Source organism: Scomber japonicus, chromosome 12, assembly GCF_027409825.1.
Source record: "Scomber japonicus isolate fScoJap1 chromosome 12, fScoJap1.pri, whole genome shotgun sequence".
NCBI classification, from domain to species: domain Eukaryota; kingdom Metazoa; phylum Chordata; class Actinopteri; order Scombriformes; family Scombridae; genus Scomber; species Scomber japonicus.
The window spans coordinates 28,822,258-28,840,958 of record NC_070589.1 but is presented as its reverse complement, the minus strand read 5'-3'; the positions used below and the strand labels follow the sequence as shown (position 1 = coordinate 28,840,958).

The 18,701-nt window shown below is 39.5% G+C and overlaps 1 protein-coding gene across 1 annotated transcript in view; it reads left to right on the top strand.

Annotated features, from left to right (window-relative positions):
* LOC128369481 (partitioning defective 3 homolog) overlaps positions 1-18,701 on the top strand; it is a 328,222-nt gene that overhangs the window by 56,344 nt on the left and 253,177 nt on the right. Inside the window, exon 2 of the mRNA XM_053330529.1 lies at positions 13,643-13,744. Within this exon, the coding sequence (XP_053186504.1) occupies positions 13,643-13,744 (102 nt within the window). The remainder of the gene's footprint in view (positions 1-13,642; positions 13,745-18,701) is intronic.

Genomic DNA, 18,701 nt, shown 5'->3' with positions numbered 1-18,701 from the left:
GACGACAGGAAGGTTTAAAGCTATAATCAGGTGTCTAGGTGTCCTCCTCTTCATACTGACATAATACACTTGTGATGGGTGATAAAATGCACAGTTCTCTCTCTGTGTAAAAACATTTTATTTGAAGATGAAATCAGGCTTCAGCTTCTAAAATTAGTCAAATCAAATCAAAATCTTTCAATCTTTTTAATGCTAAATTCCTTCTTTTTTTAGTTACTTTTAGATACTTTCACTGAAGCTCAACAGGAAAACAAGTCGAGACACAAAGAGGGTTTTTTTTCTTTTTTTAAAACATGAAAGACTAACTATGGAGGATAATCACTTTATTTGACTGACTCAGATAAGTGAACCCTTACCTTATCTTCAGATAAGCTTTTGAATACATGTTGGCTCAAAAAGGACAGCAGAGTTTTATCCCCCATCACTTCTATTGAAAGCACATTTGAGGTCTTTTAATGGTCAGTATGAACAAGAGGAATGATTTAAAGTGACCCAAACATGTTCAGTGGATGTTTGAGCACCTCACTGTTGTTTTAAGGAATAGTTGAAAAAATTGTGAGCCAGTCCTTTCAAGAAGAGCAGATTAGGGTAGAGACAATTTTTAGATACTGTACTTTAAAGGAAAATGGCACATATAATGTTCCATCGTTCAGAATTCATAGATTTTGTAATATGAGACACTATTTTTTAGGCTTAGAAATTAGGCTTTACACAATCAGGATTTTTGGGGCCTATCACCGATCAGTGAGTTTAAATAAACTGATCACCGATCCGATCACGTCTTCTTTGTCCACGCTCCGTTTCTTAAACTCGGCATGCTCCTCCTCGTGTTCCCTATCCAGGTACATTTGTGGGGTTCCCCACGAGGTTCTTTAGTGTTGCACAGGTTGTAAATAGCTTGTGTTTTATCTGTCTGCCCACAACACCCACATCCGACAGCTCATGATTCAAGATTCAAAAAACTTTATTGTCCGTCACATCGACAGGGGTCAACGTTAGCTGTTGGATTCAAACAAACATGTCGGTGGTGTGGAACAGACTAAATGAGACAGATGATACACAAGTCATCTGCAATCTATGCAACAGGAGCATCTGCAAAAAGTTTCAACATGACGACATTGATCGGATCGGTGAATTAAGACATTACAGCCGATCTCACACATTGTATAAAATGCTAAATATCGGCCGATCCGATATAGCCGACCAGATCGGTGTAAAACCTATTAGAAATACTTTGACAAAGCAGCCTTATCTGTCAAAACTTTCTGAAATGTGCATACCCATATTTGGTCATTTCATTTTGTTGGCCTACATGTTAGTTAGTTTGTTTTTTTGCTTTCTGCATCAGATTCGTTAAAAAAATGAGTAGCTTATATGTTCACATGTGTAATATTAAACAATATAACTTACACAGTTTGCATATACTAGTTAGCTTTAACATAACTGTATAGAAAAAGAGATGAATGCACTGGAGCCTGTTTGTCCCACATTACTCTAATCTACCCTAAATAAGATGCAGTGCAAGCGTTTCCATGCATCTCTCATTAATTCAATTGTAAATGTAGTTTTAAGCAGCAAAAGGTTTCTGACTCTGAAAGTTAAATGAAACTGGCAACTTACAGATTTCCTACATAGTGCACACACATACTCTCACATGTGTATTAACATATACTTGCAGAGTGCTTGTGTAGTTCCTCGTCATCACACCACTCTGACACATCTGTCTTTCTACTGAACTCTGTGGTTTTTACACACATCACGTTGCACTTAAATGGCATTTTCCAATTTCCGCCCCTCTTACCTCTCACTGGTGTCATTATACTTGAATGAAAAGGTTCTTTTGTTTCTTATTTCAACCTTGCATTGACCCATGCAGCCGAGGTCGCGTACGCTGTGTTTTTCTTTTTTTTTTCTCCCAGCTGCGGTTTGTGCACACATCCTGAACATCAGAAAGAGACTGGAGGAGGATTTTTTTTTACAAAGCTTGATAAGCAGAGCGGAGAGATGTTTGTCTGCTAGATAAAGACAGGGGGGGTAATATTTGAAGAAGTCAGGTGGTATGTCAGCGTGTCAGCAGCATGATCACTCACATGGATGTTGAGCACTTGTTTTGTCAGAGTTTTAAGTTATCACCTCTGAAACCTTGAGGAAACAGGTAATACTTAACCTTTATTTATCCAGGGAGGGCGTTGGTGCAAAAACATGACTTTTTCCTGCTGTAACCTGCCGAATATTTTTAGTCTCATTTGAGCTATGCACGATAACCACAGTCCTCACAGCATTTCACCGATATGCAGGTTAAAGCGAGCAGTTAGATGTTTTGTATTCCCTTCTATCAAGCTAACGTTACTTTATCACATCTAATGCTGACAAGAATGCAAGAGTCAGAGCTTAAATTGTAATAGTCCCTACTTTAACCCTCCTGTTGTCCTCAGGTCAAGGAAGGAAAGGAGTAAGGACAGGTGGAAGGAGGAAAAGAGCAGAGAAGGAAGGAAGGAAGGAAGGAAGGAAGGAAGGAAGGAAGGAAGGAAGGAAGGAAGGAAGGAAAGAAAGAAAGAAAGAAAGGAGTAAGGACGAAAAGAAGAAGGAATTTAATAGAGAAGGAAGGGAGGAAAGAAGGAAGGAAGGAAACGTAAGGATAAAAAAAGAGGAAAGAATTTAATAGAGAAGGAAGGGTGGAAGGAAGGGAAGAAGGAAAGGAGGAAAGGAGGAAGGAGCATAGAAAGAGGGGAGGAGGGGAAGAAGGAAGGAAAGAAGGAACAGTCAAAAGAGATGGGGTCAATTTGACCCGGGAGGACGACAGGAGGGTTAATTTAATCATCTATCCCCAGATATCATTTTCTGTCTTTTCTGCCTCATGAATACCACAACAATAAGTTCAAGAGGACAAATTCCACTTTGACCATCTCCAGTTTTAGATGATGTGACCATAATGGAGTTATAATCCAGCTTCATTTCCTTTGTTTCCTCTTGTCAGTAGTATAAGATTACTAAAACTGCTGAGACGGCAGCAATTTTTCTATTAATCCATGAGTCTGTTTTATCAAGCATAGAAACATTGTCCATTGAACTCCTGTTGAATCTCCAAACCTCAGAAATAAAACTATCTGCATGTTTAGATGAGTTATTAGATCCATATAGCACAAAGTAATAAATCCTTCCTCCTCTTCCTCCTCTTCATCATCATTAACCTTCCTGTCGTCCTCCCGGGTCAAATTGACCCCGTCTGTTTTGACTGTTCCTTCTTTCCTCCCTTCCGTCCGTCTATCCTTCTTCCCTCCCTCCTTCCTCTCTCTTTCCTCCTTTCCTTCCTCCATCTCCCTTCTTTCCTTCCTCCATCCCCCTTTCTTCCTTCCGTCTGTCCTTCCTCCCTCCCTCCTTCTCTTTCTTTCCTTCCTCTCTCTTTCCTCCTTTCCTTCCTACTTCCCCCTTTCTTCCTTCCTTCTTTCCTCCCTCCCTTCTTCTTTCTTTCCTCACCCCTCCCTTCCTTCTTTCCTCTGTCCTTCTATCCTTCCCTCCATTCTTCTTTCTTTCCTCACCCCTCCCTTCCTTCCTTTCCTCTGTCCTTCTTTCCTTCCTCTTTTTCTTTCTCCCTCCCTCCTTTCCTTCCTTCTTCCTTCCTCCCTCCTTCTTCCTTCCTCCTTTCCTTCCTTCTCCCTTCGTTCATCCTCCCTTCCTTCCTTCTTCCTCCCTTCCTTCCTTGCCTTGAGGACAACAGGAGGGTTACAAACCAGTTTCAGTAAAAGCTTAACATTACATCAGTCAGAGAAGACTAAATATTAGAAAGCACTCTAAATTACAGCCTTCCAATGAACACACATGTGAATCTTCTCTAAAGCTGCAAACTGTAACCTTCATGAAGGTGGGATTTATTACAGGGTTGTTATTGAATCTGAATATTATGCAAATTGCCTGAACTGACCCTTTTTTAAACTGGCATCATCTCAGCGAGGGGTACGCTATTAGCTCATTGAAAATTGCCTCGGGTCATGTGGATGCTACAGATAGATTTTACACACACACACACACACACACACACACACACACACACACACACACACACACACACACACACACACACACACACACACACACACACACACACACAAATGAACACACACACTCTGCACAATCACACGCTTGACATTAAATTACAATAAGCCTACTGTTTGTTGTTAATCCATTGTACATTAGTAGTACACCTGCTGTGAGGATAAAGCATCCTCTGCTCCAGATTGTGTTAGATTTATAAAGATAAGTGTCATGTTGTCTTAATTTCAGCATCTCATTGCCTTTAAGTAACTTCCTCCTCCCCTCCTCTCTCCATCTGGCCTTGGTTTAAACCCCTCCAACTCCTGAATTTACAATCACTTAAATATTCTTTTAGATCTTTCTGTGTCCCCTTTATATATGTTTTGTGCCCCATCCTGTTTTTGCAAACTGAAAAGGAAGAGGAGGAGGAGGAGAAAAGGCTACATGCATTTTTTAAGTAGTGGGACTCACTCTGGAGGGTACAAAAAGTTGCAAATCAAGAGTTACACAAGAATTGATCTGCTGTGTGTCTGCATCAATGCAACATTACATTGAGCTGCATAGATAGATTCCCATTGAAGATACACTGCAGCCTTGTTGAATATGACACATCTCTTAATGTGTGTCAAGTACAAGTACAGCACAGTGTTAAAGTTTTATGAGGACAAAAAGGAGCAAGAGCTGAGATGGAAAGAGACCAGAATGAAAGTGGTGAGAGAGAGACCAGAAAGAGAAACTTAACCGCACAGATAAACTGCAAACTGATAAATAACAAATACCAACCATTATCCTTTCAGAAGTCGCTTAGAGCATTTTAACATTAATACTTCATTGCCACATAAGTTAAAAAAAAAAAAAAAGATAATAATGAAAACAAAAGCTTTGGCAGGAGAACACTGGGAGCCTAAAGGCGTTTTACATTGTGTACTATAAGACAAGATTGGGAAAGACATTGCTGCATCGCTTTACAGCCTGGAGGAGGATTCACTACAAAAACAGGAAGAGAGTACTTGCAGTGCAGAACATGAAAACCAACATAGTGAAAGATGATTTTAGGAGCCACAACATCTTCTGAGTATAGTGACATGTGTCAGTGGAGGAAACTCAATTATGAGTCATTTCAGTTATTTGCTTTCATATTTAAATAATTCACTTGTTTTAATTTCATCTGTGGTTCAAACTGGAGGTCTTTATGGGAAAGCCGACCCAAGACCCAGACCATGTTTAGTTTGATTCTTTCTTTCTTTTTGTCAGTTCTTCTCATTTTCAGTTTCAATAAAATACACAAGACATAAAATAGGACATGAAATTGTGTCACAAATGGTGTAAAACAATTTTCAAGCAGTTTCTTTTCAAAATAATCTGACAAAAAACCCAGAAATGATATTATTGATACTGCTCATTTTTCACAGTAAATAGATGGTTTATTATAGTAAAGATTTGACTGATATATTTATTTGTAGCTTGAGATCAAATATGGCTATATGTGGCTCTTGAACTGAACTTTGACACCCCTGGCTTAGAATAATCATTGTCAGTGTCTGACATGTTGTTTTAAGTAATTTAAGTACAAATTATTTAAAAAACTTATTTTCCGTCTTTGAAAAATCCAGATTCTGTGATTATGCAAATATTTCTGAAGCACCAGGTTTAACTTGAAACTCCATTCTCAGTGTTTGTACCCTCATGTGAGTCTCAGACTGGACCATGATTGGCTTCCTGACTAGTTTATATTTGAGGTTGAGCACCGATAAAACTTTCCTCCCTCAGCAGATGAATGTGAAAACAGCCCTCTAGTGGTAAACTCTGCACAGTGAAGCTCAAACATTCAGTTACATTTAGAGTTACAGTAGTTTATTGCTGGCCCTCTTCACATCCATCCTGTGAACTGTCCGTATCATCTGTAGTTGTCTGCTGGTCCGTATCGTCGACATCGTCGGAGATTGTAGACCAGCTAGAAGATGTGGTGATAACTTCTTCGTAAAGCTGGACGGAGTCTTGACTGGAGCTCGGTGCGTTATCTTCGTTATCTTCGTTATCTTCGTTATCTTCGTTACCGGAGGTTGAAGCGTCCCCGTGCGATGTGATGGGAGATGACTCGGAGGAATCTGTGAGGAGCGTTTCTTGAAAAAGGCTGTCGATATAATCCTGAATGAGAGCCAGCGCAGAGTCTCCGCTGTGATGGCTGAATCTTTGCCAGCCTCCGATGTCCATGTACTGCTGAAACTAATATTCAGTTAGTTATATGACGGAAAGACAGTGGTTTATTTTGGGTTCATCACATAAAAATACACAACGATTGCAACTATAGTAACTATAGTAACTAATGCCTCCGATACTGCCAAAAATGCTAGCATCGATATCAGCGAGTACTGGAGTCCGGGCACCGATCCGATACCATGTAATTTATTAGACATAGGATTCTATTTACTGGCTAGCTCCGTTAGCTCTGACACACTTCTTCTCTTTAAAGAGTTGCGCTATGCTGGCGTCGTCAGCTTCTGTTTCAGAGGGGTGAATATGAATTGTAACAAGGAGCTAACGTTAGCGCATGATGTCGGCGGTTTGGCAGTACATCACAGTGGATGTTCCCACTAGTAAGACGGCAACATGCAACATATGAAAAGAAGCAATTTTCGAGGGGTGGCATGAGTGTTGCAAATTGTCCAAAAGAAGGACAAACTGCAGCAGGAAACTCTGGAAACTACTTTTTTTTAATTTTACAATATTGTGGCTGCACTTTAATTGAAAAAAAAAAAATTCCTATATCTATTTAGTTAAGTTGCTGTTGTACTACTGTTTTATACTCTTTAAAAATAAATTTAAAAATAAATGGCTTCCATTTGCATTTGCTGTATTCATTCATGTTTTACAAAGGCTTTAACACAATTATAATCATATCAATCATGCAGGCATAGTATGATTTTTTTTTTTTTTCACTGGTATCAGTATCGGAATCGGTATCGGGAGGGGAAAAATGGTATCGGAACATCTCTACTCATATATGAGGATTTGTTTGGTTCTGTCTATTTTGTGATGAAAAACACAAAAGGTGATCAGTTTATATCTCTTTAAGACATGATTTTTGTATTAATTGAGACTTATCTTAATCATAAAACATTGAGGAAAAAGATTAATATGTAACTAAATGAATCTACCTGCATGTCCATCTCTATGTGGTTCATGTAGATGTGTTCAAAGTGCATCAGCTCATTGTGCAAGCTGACCAGATCCATGTAGTGCACCTCGTCTTCATCTTCATCCTCAACAGCTCCCCAGTACTTCCCAGCCTCCTCGTAGTCGCTCTCATCCGACTGGAAGTCTGGGTCCAGATCCTCCACAGACATTTTTTAGGGTGTTTGGTTTGAATACAACACCCTTCTGTGCTGTGTTTCCACAGCAACCAATTAGCCTGTTTTTATTGTTTTATTTTGCCGGGCAACCGATTGTCGCTTTGATTTAAAAAAAAAAAAAAAAGAGAGAAAAGAAAAAAAGTGCAACCTTCAACTGCAGTTGGTGTAAGCTTCAACTTTCTCCTTACTCCCAACAAATTGATCTGGCCCCAGCGTTACATGTCTGACATGCTTGTGATGTATGAACTAGTTTGGGCCCTCAGGTTCTCAGGTTGTTCCAAAAGTGTAGCAAGAAAAAAAACACACATTGGTGAGGCAGCTGCTTTGAACTGAGTCTGCCTGAGGAAGATAACTATAAAATCTACCTGTTCAGCCTGGCCTTTGATAATAATGATTTATAGACCATATGCATTTAATTTTAATCACTTTTTATGATATATTTGTGTTTTAAAATCCTATTTCTCACCCACTGATACTATTTGTCATTCTATTTTAACCCTTAAACAGGCAACGTGCACGAGGAGATACAGACTCTTTAACACCCAGTTAGGAGCATGATTGGTTAAGGTGGTTGTTTAATTATATGTGCCTTGGATTTGGTAGAATTGAAGCTTGTGATAGGTCTATAATTCGATATAAATGATAAAATCAGTTTCAAAACTAGTATGTGTGGTATTAAAGACCAAGGAAAGCATTTCTCTTCTCTCTTCTTATCAAATGAAACATTTAATTGATTACCATTATGACTATTTTCATACCTTAATCGGTGCAATGCATCCTGGTGGAGATACAACTCATGAAATCCAAAATATATTCAAAATATTTTTACATTTAGGTGCAAATGAGATAACTAGTAACATCAAATTATGTTTTTTACATCTCATGCTCCACTCCTGCCTGTTTAAAGGTTAATCTATTTTACATCTGTAGGAGTATTCTACATCTATTGCATTGATTTTTATGTTTAGTTGCATAACTAGTTTCATTGTTCTACTGTTTGCATTTTCTGCCTTATTATCAGCTTTTGGCACTCATCAGTGAAATACTTTGATTTGCACGAACATACATTAAAGCTGCTATCTAAACATTGATTTATTGATTCATGAAGCAGCACGTCCTTTTTTTTCCTTTTTAGTTGTACTGTACCTTTAGGAAGCCAGAAACTGCAGCAGTAATGAATCTCCACTCCTCTCCTCTCCTCTCCTCTTCTCTCTTGCAGCAAAACATAAAACTTTGTGGCTCATTGCTGCGTTGCTTGTTTAAGTTGTTGGCAAAGCTTCAGAGAGCTGATGTAAAGTTCTGCCTCTAAAACAAGGAAAAAACACCACATGCTTTTACTTTCAACTCCTCAGTATGACTCTTAGTGAGCTCCAGTCATTACACATAACACCGAGGCACACTCTTAATAACGGACGCGGACCTCTATGTGAACGTTAACGGTGCACTGAGCATCTCGGGGCTGCTCAGCTCGTCTGTAATGAAGTGCTGTTGGCTGTTGGCCGGCTTCCAGGTCTGTTGGTCTGATGAGGCCTGCAGCAGGAAGCGAGTCTTTGATCTGACTCCAGGTCTGTTCTACGTTTTTATGCAATACTTAAGGTAAAGGAGCTGCCAGATTAGGGCCCAGAGGGAGAGCACGAGAATGAGAACGTTTTGGGGAATTTTAGAAGTTTATCAAATGATGGATGAGACAGTATAGAGTCCGCTATATGATCTTTTTTTTTTTTTTTTTTTTTTTTTTTAGATAATCTACATCGTTGTTTTCCATCTCTGGAACCCCATAACCTTGTTTACTATACCGCTCAGTCCCCTGTCTTAAGATTGGCACCGTGGCATTTGCTATGAGCTATTTTTAACAGATGAACTTGGCCCCCAACGTATGACACACTAACACACACACACACACACACACACTTATACACACATTTTACACATGCTTTAACACGGACCGCCACACCCAACCCTAACACACATACATGCTATAAACACACATACAAGCATACTATAAACACATGAGCACTACAGTATATGAAACTGATACAGACAACCGCTATGCATAACGAGCCCTACATACACACACACACACACACACACACACACACACACACACACACACACACACACACACACACACACACACACACACACAACACTATCGTAACACCACTTACTCAGATCCAAACATAGCACAGCCTTTGGGGGACGTGAGGAGGGTCTCCAGGCTGCATCATTGTGGCTTATTGTTGTTTGTGTGTGTGTATGATGTGTTGAGCTCTATTTAGATGTTTGAGTGCACATGTGATACATACTCTGATCTGTTTGAAGTCAAGGAATTAAGTTACTTTTAAAATAGAAAATCATTAACATACACTTTTATTGGTACTGGAGCCTAAAACAACTTGTGTTTGAATCCTGATTAAAGTCATATTCAGTGATTTTGTGCCATGAATCAACCTGTTTTGTTTTTTTTATACTTTTTGGGCGACATCCCATTTCTCTCCTAACAAAGAAGTGAAAAGTGATTTTTGGCCAAGCTGGATTAAAGGCAGTGATGTGTGTTCTCTCCGTCCCACGACACTTCACTGACACATTTTGTACAAGTTGCACAAGCTGGCCCACTTTTTTTTTCTTTTTTTTTTTTCTTTTTTAAAATAGCTACTTTGTGAAACAAGAAAATGACAGACAGCAGCGACTCGAAAACACAGTCTTTAGACAAACACAGAAACCCACAGTAATTTGTTTGCATTGCTTTGTTGACAGATGCCGATCTAGTGAATGTCGGCTACTTCCTGTCGTTCTTGTGTTAGATAAGAGTTTTTATAGCTTAGGTTGGATTTCCAGGAGCTGCGCTGCTTCATTTTTCAGTGAAGTGCAGCTTGTAGCCTGAATTTTAAAGGGGACATATCGTGCTTTTTGTGAATGTCTTGTTATTTTTATACTGTTATGATGGTTATGAGGTAAGAAATCCTCCCTGGAAGTCAAAAGCAAGCTTCAGCCTTACCTCTACTTCTTCCTCGTGATGACATCAGATTATTCACATATTGTCCACATTTCTGTTGCTAAGGTTGTTCGATGTTGTCCACGCTTGTATTTTGAATCAGATCAGAATCAGAAGTTTAAATTTCTAGTAAAGGAGAAAAAGAAGTGAAATGGTTTGACTATTTGGCTGTGTTCATATTACAAGCCAAAATCCGATTTTTAGCCCATCTAGATTGGAACCAGATGCTCTTATGAAGTCTGAACAGTCATAAATCACATGAGATCTGATTTTTGCAAACCAGATTGAAACCACCTTTGGGAGGAAGTTTCAGATCTCATTTGGACAGATGTGTCTGAGTCTGAACAGCTCCAAACACTCATATCAGATTTGACTGTCCATGACGTCTTTCTACGTCTCTACGCTACGTCACTCTATGAGACACCAGACCCGCGCGATATCACTGGAGGCAACGGAGGACATCGAAAACATCAGTCCATGGACAGAGGACCAAACCATATTCTTAATCTTTGGGGAGACGTCTCGGTTCAAGCGAAGCTGTTGCAATTATATGACATCACACAATACACTCTAAAAACAGTGTGGACAGTCAGGCCTAAAAATCAGATTTGAGAAGGAATCAGATTTGCCTGCAGTGTGAACGCAGCTTTTGTTGACATAGCTTCTAGACAACAAAGCTAACCAATCATCAGTAGGGGGCCCTTAAAGAGACAGGAGCTATAAAACGACTTGTTTCAGACAGAGGCTGAACTGTGGGGCTTCATAAAGATCCAGAACAAGATAAATAAGGAGGTTTTTTTAACTGTATATCATGCAAAGATATTCTATTGGAGTCCCACAATATTAACTTTTAACCTAAATTTGTTGAAAATATGCATATATTTTAGGTCATAACTTGTATTTTGTTATGTTTTTTATATAGGTTTTGTTTTTTACAAGCTTGCACCACATGATGCTTATTTGGAAGTGCCTCAAGTATTGAGTACCACTAATGACTGCAGCTGGATCTGTATTGGATTTTGGTCAACCTCCAATCTCAGTCATTATCCCTCTTGGTAAAATCTCTTATTGAGGGGTGTGTGTGTGTGTGTGTGTGTTTTATATGTTTATTCTCACACTGAGCTCCATCAGCTGGACTCCACAGGGTCTCTTGTGTCTGCGGGGTTACAGAAAGTGCCACAGGCTGTCACGAACTGTGAGATCTGTCACATCAGCCTGACAGTCGTCTGCGCATGTAGCTGACAGGACACAACACATGGAAATACTAATGTCAACTTTTCTCTCCTCCTCTTTCTTTTCTTTCTTTATATTCTCTCTATCTTTGCCACTCCTTTGCTCTTTCCAGTCTTTATATTTAGCTTTCGTACTTGCTGTGGATTCACACATTTTAAATCCCCCCCTGGTTATAAGAGCTCAGTGTTGCTGATCACCTGTCAGTCGAGCAGAATGAACACTGGGCAGTACTTTTGACAGCTTATTGGAAAAAAAATGGGGGAAAAATGACGTGAAAGTCTGTTTTTATTGCGCTGTTCAGCAATTTTTTATACTATTAGTGAGACAAATGATCATTTTCATTTTACAGACCAAGCAATAGATTTTTCATTTAGTCTATAAAATAGTCAAGTATACCCATTTCATTTTTAAACGGCTTAAATGGTACTTGTTTTGGCTGACCTAAAGCCGATTTAATTTCCATTTGACAAGCTAGAAACTGTTAATGTTTGAGTTTTCTTGCTTAATAAATGACTTTGACTTAGCATTAGTCATTTCTCCTGCCAGTCTATTACTGAGTCAGACAGCTTTACCAGAAACTTTACCAGCCAGCCATGTCTAAATTGCTTATACCCATTATTAAGTGCACTGAGAAGTAGATACTGAGATTAGTGGCTAGTGTCAGAGTATACTCAGAGTGCTGTGTTCTTACTTACAAGCTAAATAAAGCTTATTTTAGACTGGAAAAAAATAACTTGCCAGTAACACATTTTTATACAAATGGTATTATTCAAGGTCTGAAGTTGAATGTTGTGTTGTGTATCAGGTGGTCGCCATGGGAACAACTAAGTGCCATGAATTATAGGATAATTGGAATTGGAGGGGACTATCAGATCCATACTTAATATGCACATCTGTGGTGTTTTTATATACACGATTCTGACACTAACATGGAGCATATTCAGTGTAAACAACACAACGTGAGAGCTTTCATAAACTGGCAACATGACATGTATATAAAAATGAGTGAAGAAGTGTTTTTGGCGCTGTTTACTCGCATATTTTCCTGCACCTCTTCCCACCACTCCCTCACTCTTTTGACCACTTTTTTTTTTTTCCCTGCCTCCATTTTGCCTCCTCAAACGTCTCCAGTTATTCCTCCAAGCAGGGAAGCCTTTTATCCGGAGTTATTTAGCGAGTTTAAAGACTGGAGTAGTATTATTATCCCTCCCTAATGTGTCTGGTGCCCTTTTGCAGTGAGCGGCATGTGTTGCAGTGGACTGGAACTGTACAAGTGGGTAATGAGGCTGTAAGCCTTGGGGGCTGCTGCGTGCCGGTTGAGCCCAAACACTCAAGTCTTGACTCATTAATTTGCCAAACACTCGCAGCACTATACACATAACACACACGCATGTTGGTTAGCGGTGGACTCATTCTGTCTTTGGGTTTATTGCTGCACACTTTTATATTTTACTGCATGTGCTTTTTCACATGTCAACACGCTGACGGGGAATACTTCCAATTATCTAGCGTCTCTCATTTGTCATCGTATTTGCTTTGATGAAGGGGAATATTTTACCTTTTTTTCGCACTCCATCTTCTCCTTTGTCACATTAACTCTGTGTTTATCTTCCCACTTCTTCTAATCTTCTGTGACCTTTGCGTGCGTCTTTCATGTCAAAACACCTGACAAAAAATTGGATTCTATAACACAGTAATTTTGGTTGTAATTCTCCCTCGAGGGCTCGATCCTTATGATCCTTGTGAAGAGACCCAAAAATGACATAATGAATGTCGTGTTCAAGTGTCTGTTTAAGGATGAAGAAGACAGACTTGTGTAGGATTTAAGCTTTTATTCATACCGCCTTATTTCTTGTTAGGACTCGTTTCATCTTACTAAAACTGTTGCATCAATTCTCATACAGACTAGAATAAATGCTTTGTATCTGATGTTGTTTTTTAGATTAGAAACTTGTCGTCTGTCAGTCAAAATCTTTCTCACTAATCTGTTGGGTTAACATAGACTCTTCTTCTCCTCTCTCTCTTGCAGGATGCAAGTTATTGGCTGCAGGTTCACCGGTTGGAGCACGGCGACGGCGGCATCCTCGACCTGGACGATGTGCTCTGTGATGTGGCTGATGACAAAGACAGGGTAAGAGTCACCCAATCATCTGAATGATGCTGCAAGGATACTGAAAATAGTGACAAATACCCCTTTTCCACCGAGCTGGAGCTGGTGCTGCTTCGGAGCCAGAGCCTGACTAAGCACCGGTTCTTTGCTTTTCTACCGCCAAAGCTCTAGCCCGGAGCCTCAGAACGGGAGCCAGAGCAAGCACCAACTCTTTGCTGGTCTAAAGCAAGAACAGATTACGTCAGCGGACTGGGGGCGGGGCTATCGTTTACTAGCAAACTAGCGGGGTTAACGTTCATTAGCCGGCTAGCGGGGCATTTACAGAGGGTTAAAGATTTGAAGTGAAGTGTCCTCTGTTTTTGAAACTTGAACAGAGCTCTTTGTGGTTATTGGTGGGAAAAGCAACACATGAAGTACTTGATAAATGATCTTGTGATCTTTCACATCTGGCAGTCATAGTTCGTAGTTACATTTTCCCTTATACATTTTGAGTTTTTTATCCAGCTGCAATTGTTTGCATTTCATATCCGGCACATGTGAATGGTGGGTCTCATTGTTGGTACTATTAGTTTAGAGAGATAAAGATTTATTAATAATTGTTTAGTCCATACAATGTCTAAAAATGCCCATTTCATCTCCTCTGCAACCAGGGTGTTCAAATGTATTGTTGACTGGCTAAAAGTCCAAAAACTTTTTACATATTACAACACTATATTACTACACTATACAACACTATTACATATGATGAAGAGAAGCAGTAAATATGTCATTAGAGATGCTGGAAAATGAGACTGAGAATCCAATTTTCACTTTTTTTGCTTGAAAAATGACTGAAACGATTAATCGATCATTGCAGCTCTAGACTAGTGACTAATGACAGCTCTACATGCAAAGTGCACGTGTCAGTGTGCATCAGATACACGAGGTAATATTTCAACTCTGTTTTTCTGTGTTTTCCGAGTCCTTCCTGACCAGATTCAGATAAGAGTATTTCTTGTGTACCAAAGCAGCTCTTATCTGTCTCTGAGCTTTCATTAATAACCCAGTTTACCATGCGTTTGATCTGTGAAGGCCTCGGCATGTTTACATTAGCCGTACACATCTTTCCCTGTAATCACAACAAGAATGGGTCCGAGGTCAATGTGCTCCACTTAGGAGACTCTAAACATGGACTCTGTCACTCTTGAAATGTTAATGTTGAGCTTTTTTGTGTGTGTGTGTGTGCTCCTGATTGAGTTTAATTTGTTTAGTGCATTTTTTTTAGAAGTAGGGTTAAGGTTAGGGTTAGTTACGCTGGTCTGACTGCAAGCCTGACAGTCTTCCTTCCCTCACGCCTCACAATTCACCCGTCACTTTAGGATGCAGACGTTTTACTGTCCAGGTGTGGAAGATTCACTCCTGACTGACATCCAGGAGATTTCAGGGTTCATGAATCTCTATTAAGGTCAAACGTTTCAGTACACCCCTCGAAAAACAACTACTAGCTACTACAGCTTAATTTATGCCTCAGAATTGGCAGAAGGATGCTGTTAAGTGCAAATACAGAGTTTGATGCAACAATTTCAATATTTTAGTAATCATTTAAGTTACATAAGCTTTTTTTTTTTAAAGAAAGAAATGGGAATATTTAGTATCTTTGGATTTTTGCCTATTGGTTAGATAAAACAAGACGTGAAGACATCATGTTGGGCTCTGGAGGATTGTGATTGTGATTTGTCACTGTTTTCTGTCATTTACAGAGCAGTAAAAAAAAGGCTGATAGGAATAGTAAATTCCATTGTGCTCATTTCCTTGTGTCAATCAAGGAAATGAGCACAATGGAAGTTTTCTAACAGAGCCAAGTTCTGGCAAGACTTTCAAGGCCCCCGAATGTGAAATAAAACTCAAGCAGAACGTATTTAAGTCATAATTTGTAGTTTATATTTGCAAAAGAAATTTGACCTCGGCTTTCCGTTGTACGCTGGAATTTTTTTTGAAACGCTGTTGGTGGCGAGCGCTCTCTTTCTATCGCTACACTGTCAATCTCACGTGTAAAGACCTCCAGGGGCGAGCGTGTATCTGCGTATGTGTCGACGAGTGTGTGTAGGTGTGTATCCTCTCAGTGAGCTGTCATGATGCTATCTCTTAACATCGCTCTGTCTTCCCGTTGCCCCCCCTTCTTCACGCGTCCCTGCAGGCATTTTCCACTGTGGAGAATGTATACATTTCATACATGACAACCCTTCAGGCTTGCTGACATAAATCTTCGCCGCTCTCTCACTGCTTTGACGCCAAATCCTTCAGGGAGAGGTGTGCGCATCGGTTCGTTGCACAGTGTGAATTTACACTAAAAGAAAAAGTGTCTCCTTCAGCAGCCTGATGTCTGAAGTACGGCTGTAACTAAGGATTACTTTACATCCCTCATTAATTGAGCTAGTTTTTAAACAATCAATGAATTTTAAGAGACCATTGGATGTTCCCAGAGCTCAAGTTGACATCTTAAAATTACACTTTTAGTCCAACCAGCAGTCGCGAAGAGTCTTGAACCAAACCAATGCAGATATTGAGTAATTAATGTTAATGTTTCATTATTGATTCAAGGTAGAGTGTTGGATTTTTATCTCCCCCTTCTGGCAGTGAGAATAATTACAAAAACCATGTACATCATAGGCTCTGTGATAGGGCTGGGCAATTAATGGAAAAATAATCGAAGTCGACATTTAGAAACTCTAATCGACTTAATCTTGCTCGTGTCAATTAATAGTTGTGTTCACTGTTGCCATGACAAACACATATCTTTAAGGAATATTAAAACTTGTCTCCAGTGATCATTTTAACCCAAACCATGATCTTTACATAGTTCTAATCAAGTAAACTAGACATTAACCACAGCGTCACTCCTTAAAACATCTTTATTTTCACTCCCTAAAGATACTCGTGTGAGGGCAGCAGTGGAAAATACTATACTATAATTGTATAATACATAATTGTTCATCAAGGGTGGAGATAATCGTTCATTAATCGTAATCGAGGTTAAAAGTTCAATTAATCGTGATTCTGATTTTTGCCATAATCGCCCAGCCCTACTCTGTGGCTACTATTGCTGCTGTAAAACAATGGATAAATGAATTAGCATAACATTTTGAAACTCTAGAAGTTAATTTATTTGATCCTCATTCAAGTTGGTGAAGAGGTAATCAGAAGTTAGCTTGCTCAGCCAGTGGAAGTCTCTACTGAGCATGTTCAGTATGTATTTTTGCCAAACCGCCGACACCAGATTAAAAACTCTGTATATTGTGAAATACAGAGATTTATATGGTGATGACAGGCTTAATCAGCATTGTGTGAACTTGTTAGGCAAAGGTTTGAATATAACAGATGTTCATTTATGTGTAAAAGTTCCACACTGGACGTTTAATCTGTCAAAAGAATACATTTGAGGCCGTCGACTTTTGGGAAACACTGATTTTCATTACTGTCTAACTTTTTTATTGACAAAGGATTTTACTTTTACTGTAATGATTCAGTTTACTATCCTGGTGGACTAAAGAAACCAGGAAACATTTATATATGAGAAGCTGGAATCAGTGAATTCGCCCTTTTTCCCCTTTTTCATTACAAAAAAGTGATTGAAAATCATTAATTCTAGTTAGCGATTCATTTAAAAGTATACAGACAAATAGTTGCAGCTGTAGTTTAGTGTTGTCTTTACTTTAACAGTGTAAAATGAGCAAACCTTTCTCAAATGTTGAGTTAGATCAGTGAAAAAGCCCCAAACTCTGCTATGTTTAGTTTCATGTTAATTCAAAACAAAAGTCTCACTCTGAATGACTCATAGGTCAATACTTGGATGAGACAGCTTCGAGAAGACTCAGTGGATAGTCATCCGCCTTTTATGAAGTGAAAAACAGAAAGCGAGACGGTGTGTGCTGCATCGGTGGAGTCTACACAGTGACATCTTCCCGTCTGCTGAAGCTACACAGCTCATTGCTTTTGAGGCAGGTTTACATTGGCCCTCATATCAGTTACTTTTAGCTTTGTCTTATGTTCCCAAGATTAAAATCTCATCTTCATCTGATTGTCTTGGCACATTTGTGAAGGACTTGTGAAGTTGAAATCTACCCTGACAAGGCAGTATCTGTGGTAATGTGCTGGAATGAAAGTGGGTTATATTATCAGCCATGCAGCCTGCAGCCATTCAGGTAACGCTCTGCTTGCTGGTGGTCTGCCAAACGCTGGGTTAGAAAGGAATGCGGCGTAGATCTGTTGGATGTTTCTGTCAAAAAATATACTTTAATGACTTTCTGAGGTGATCTGTTTATTTTACGACAAATAAAAGTATTAAAACTGTTGGATCTGGACAGCTAAGGGGCATGATGTCATGTTGTCTTCGAAAGTAATAAAAAAACATGGAGGAGAAATCGAGCAGTTTGGCTAGTTTGCTTTGTTCTCGTGTTGATTGATGGGGTCTCTTTGCTTGTGGCAAGAAAATCATAAGAAATGGATGAAATCACTGATTCTCTTCGACTGATTCAGCTTGCTCAATCATCTGAGAGGCCGCTAATCAACAACTGCGGCCAACAGTGCTGGACACACTGCAGAAACTAAAAGACAGTCCGATGGGGCCCGATGACCGGCTGGGAGCTCGGTATCTCTGGATCTTTTTTGTGCAAACTTGGATAGTCCAGACTCCAGAGAGACGTTTTTTTTTTTTTTTTTTTTTTTTATGCCTACAGAGGATCAATGATGCAGCCTCGATCAAGAACTCTGAGGAAGTGGTGGCACAGATTATTGAAGCTGGCTGACTGGCAGAAAAATGGACTCCTTTTTAAATCCCACTGTGCTCTATTGACTGAGCGTTTGCAGCCTGGTAGATCCACAAGAGCACACAGTGGAAAGCGGGGCTCAGAGCCACAGTCCATGGCTTTTGCTGGCCAATGTCCAATCTCTCTCTGTGTGTGTGTGTGTTTGTGTGTGTGTGTGTGTGTGTGTTCACTGT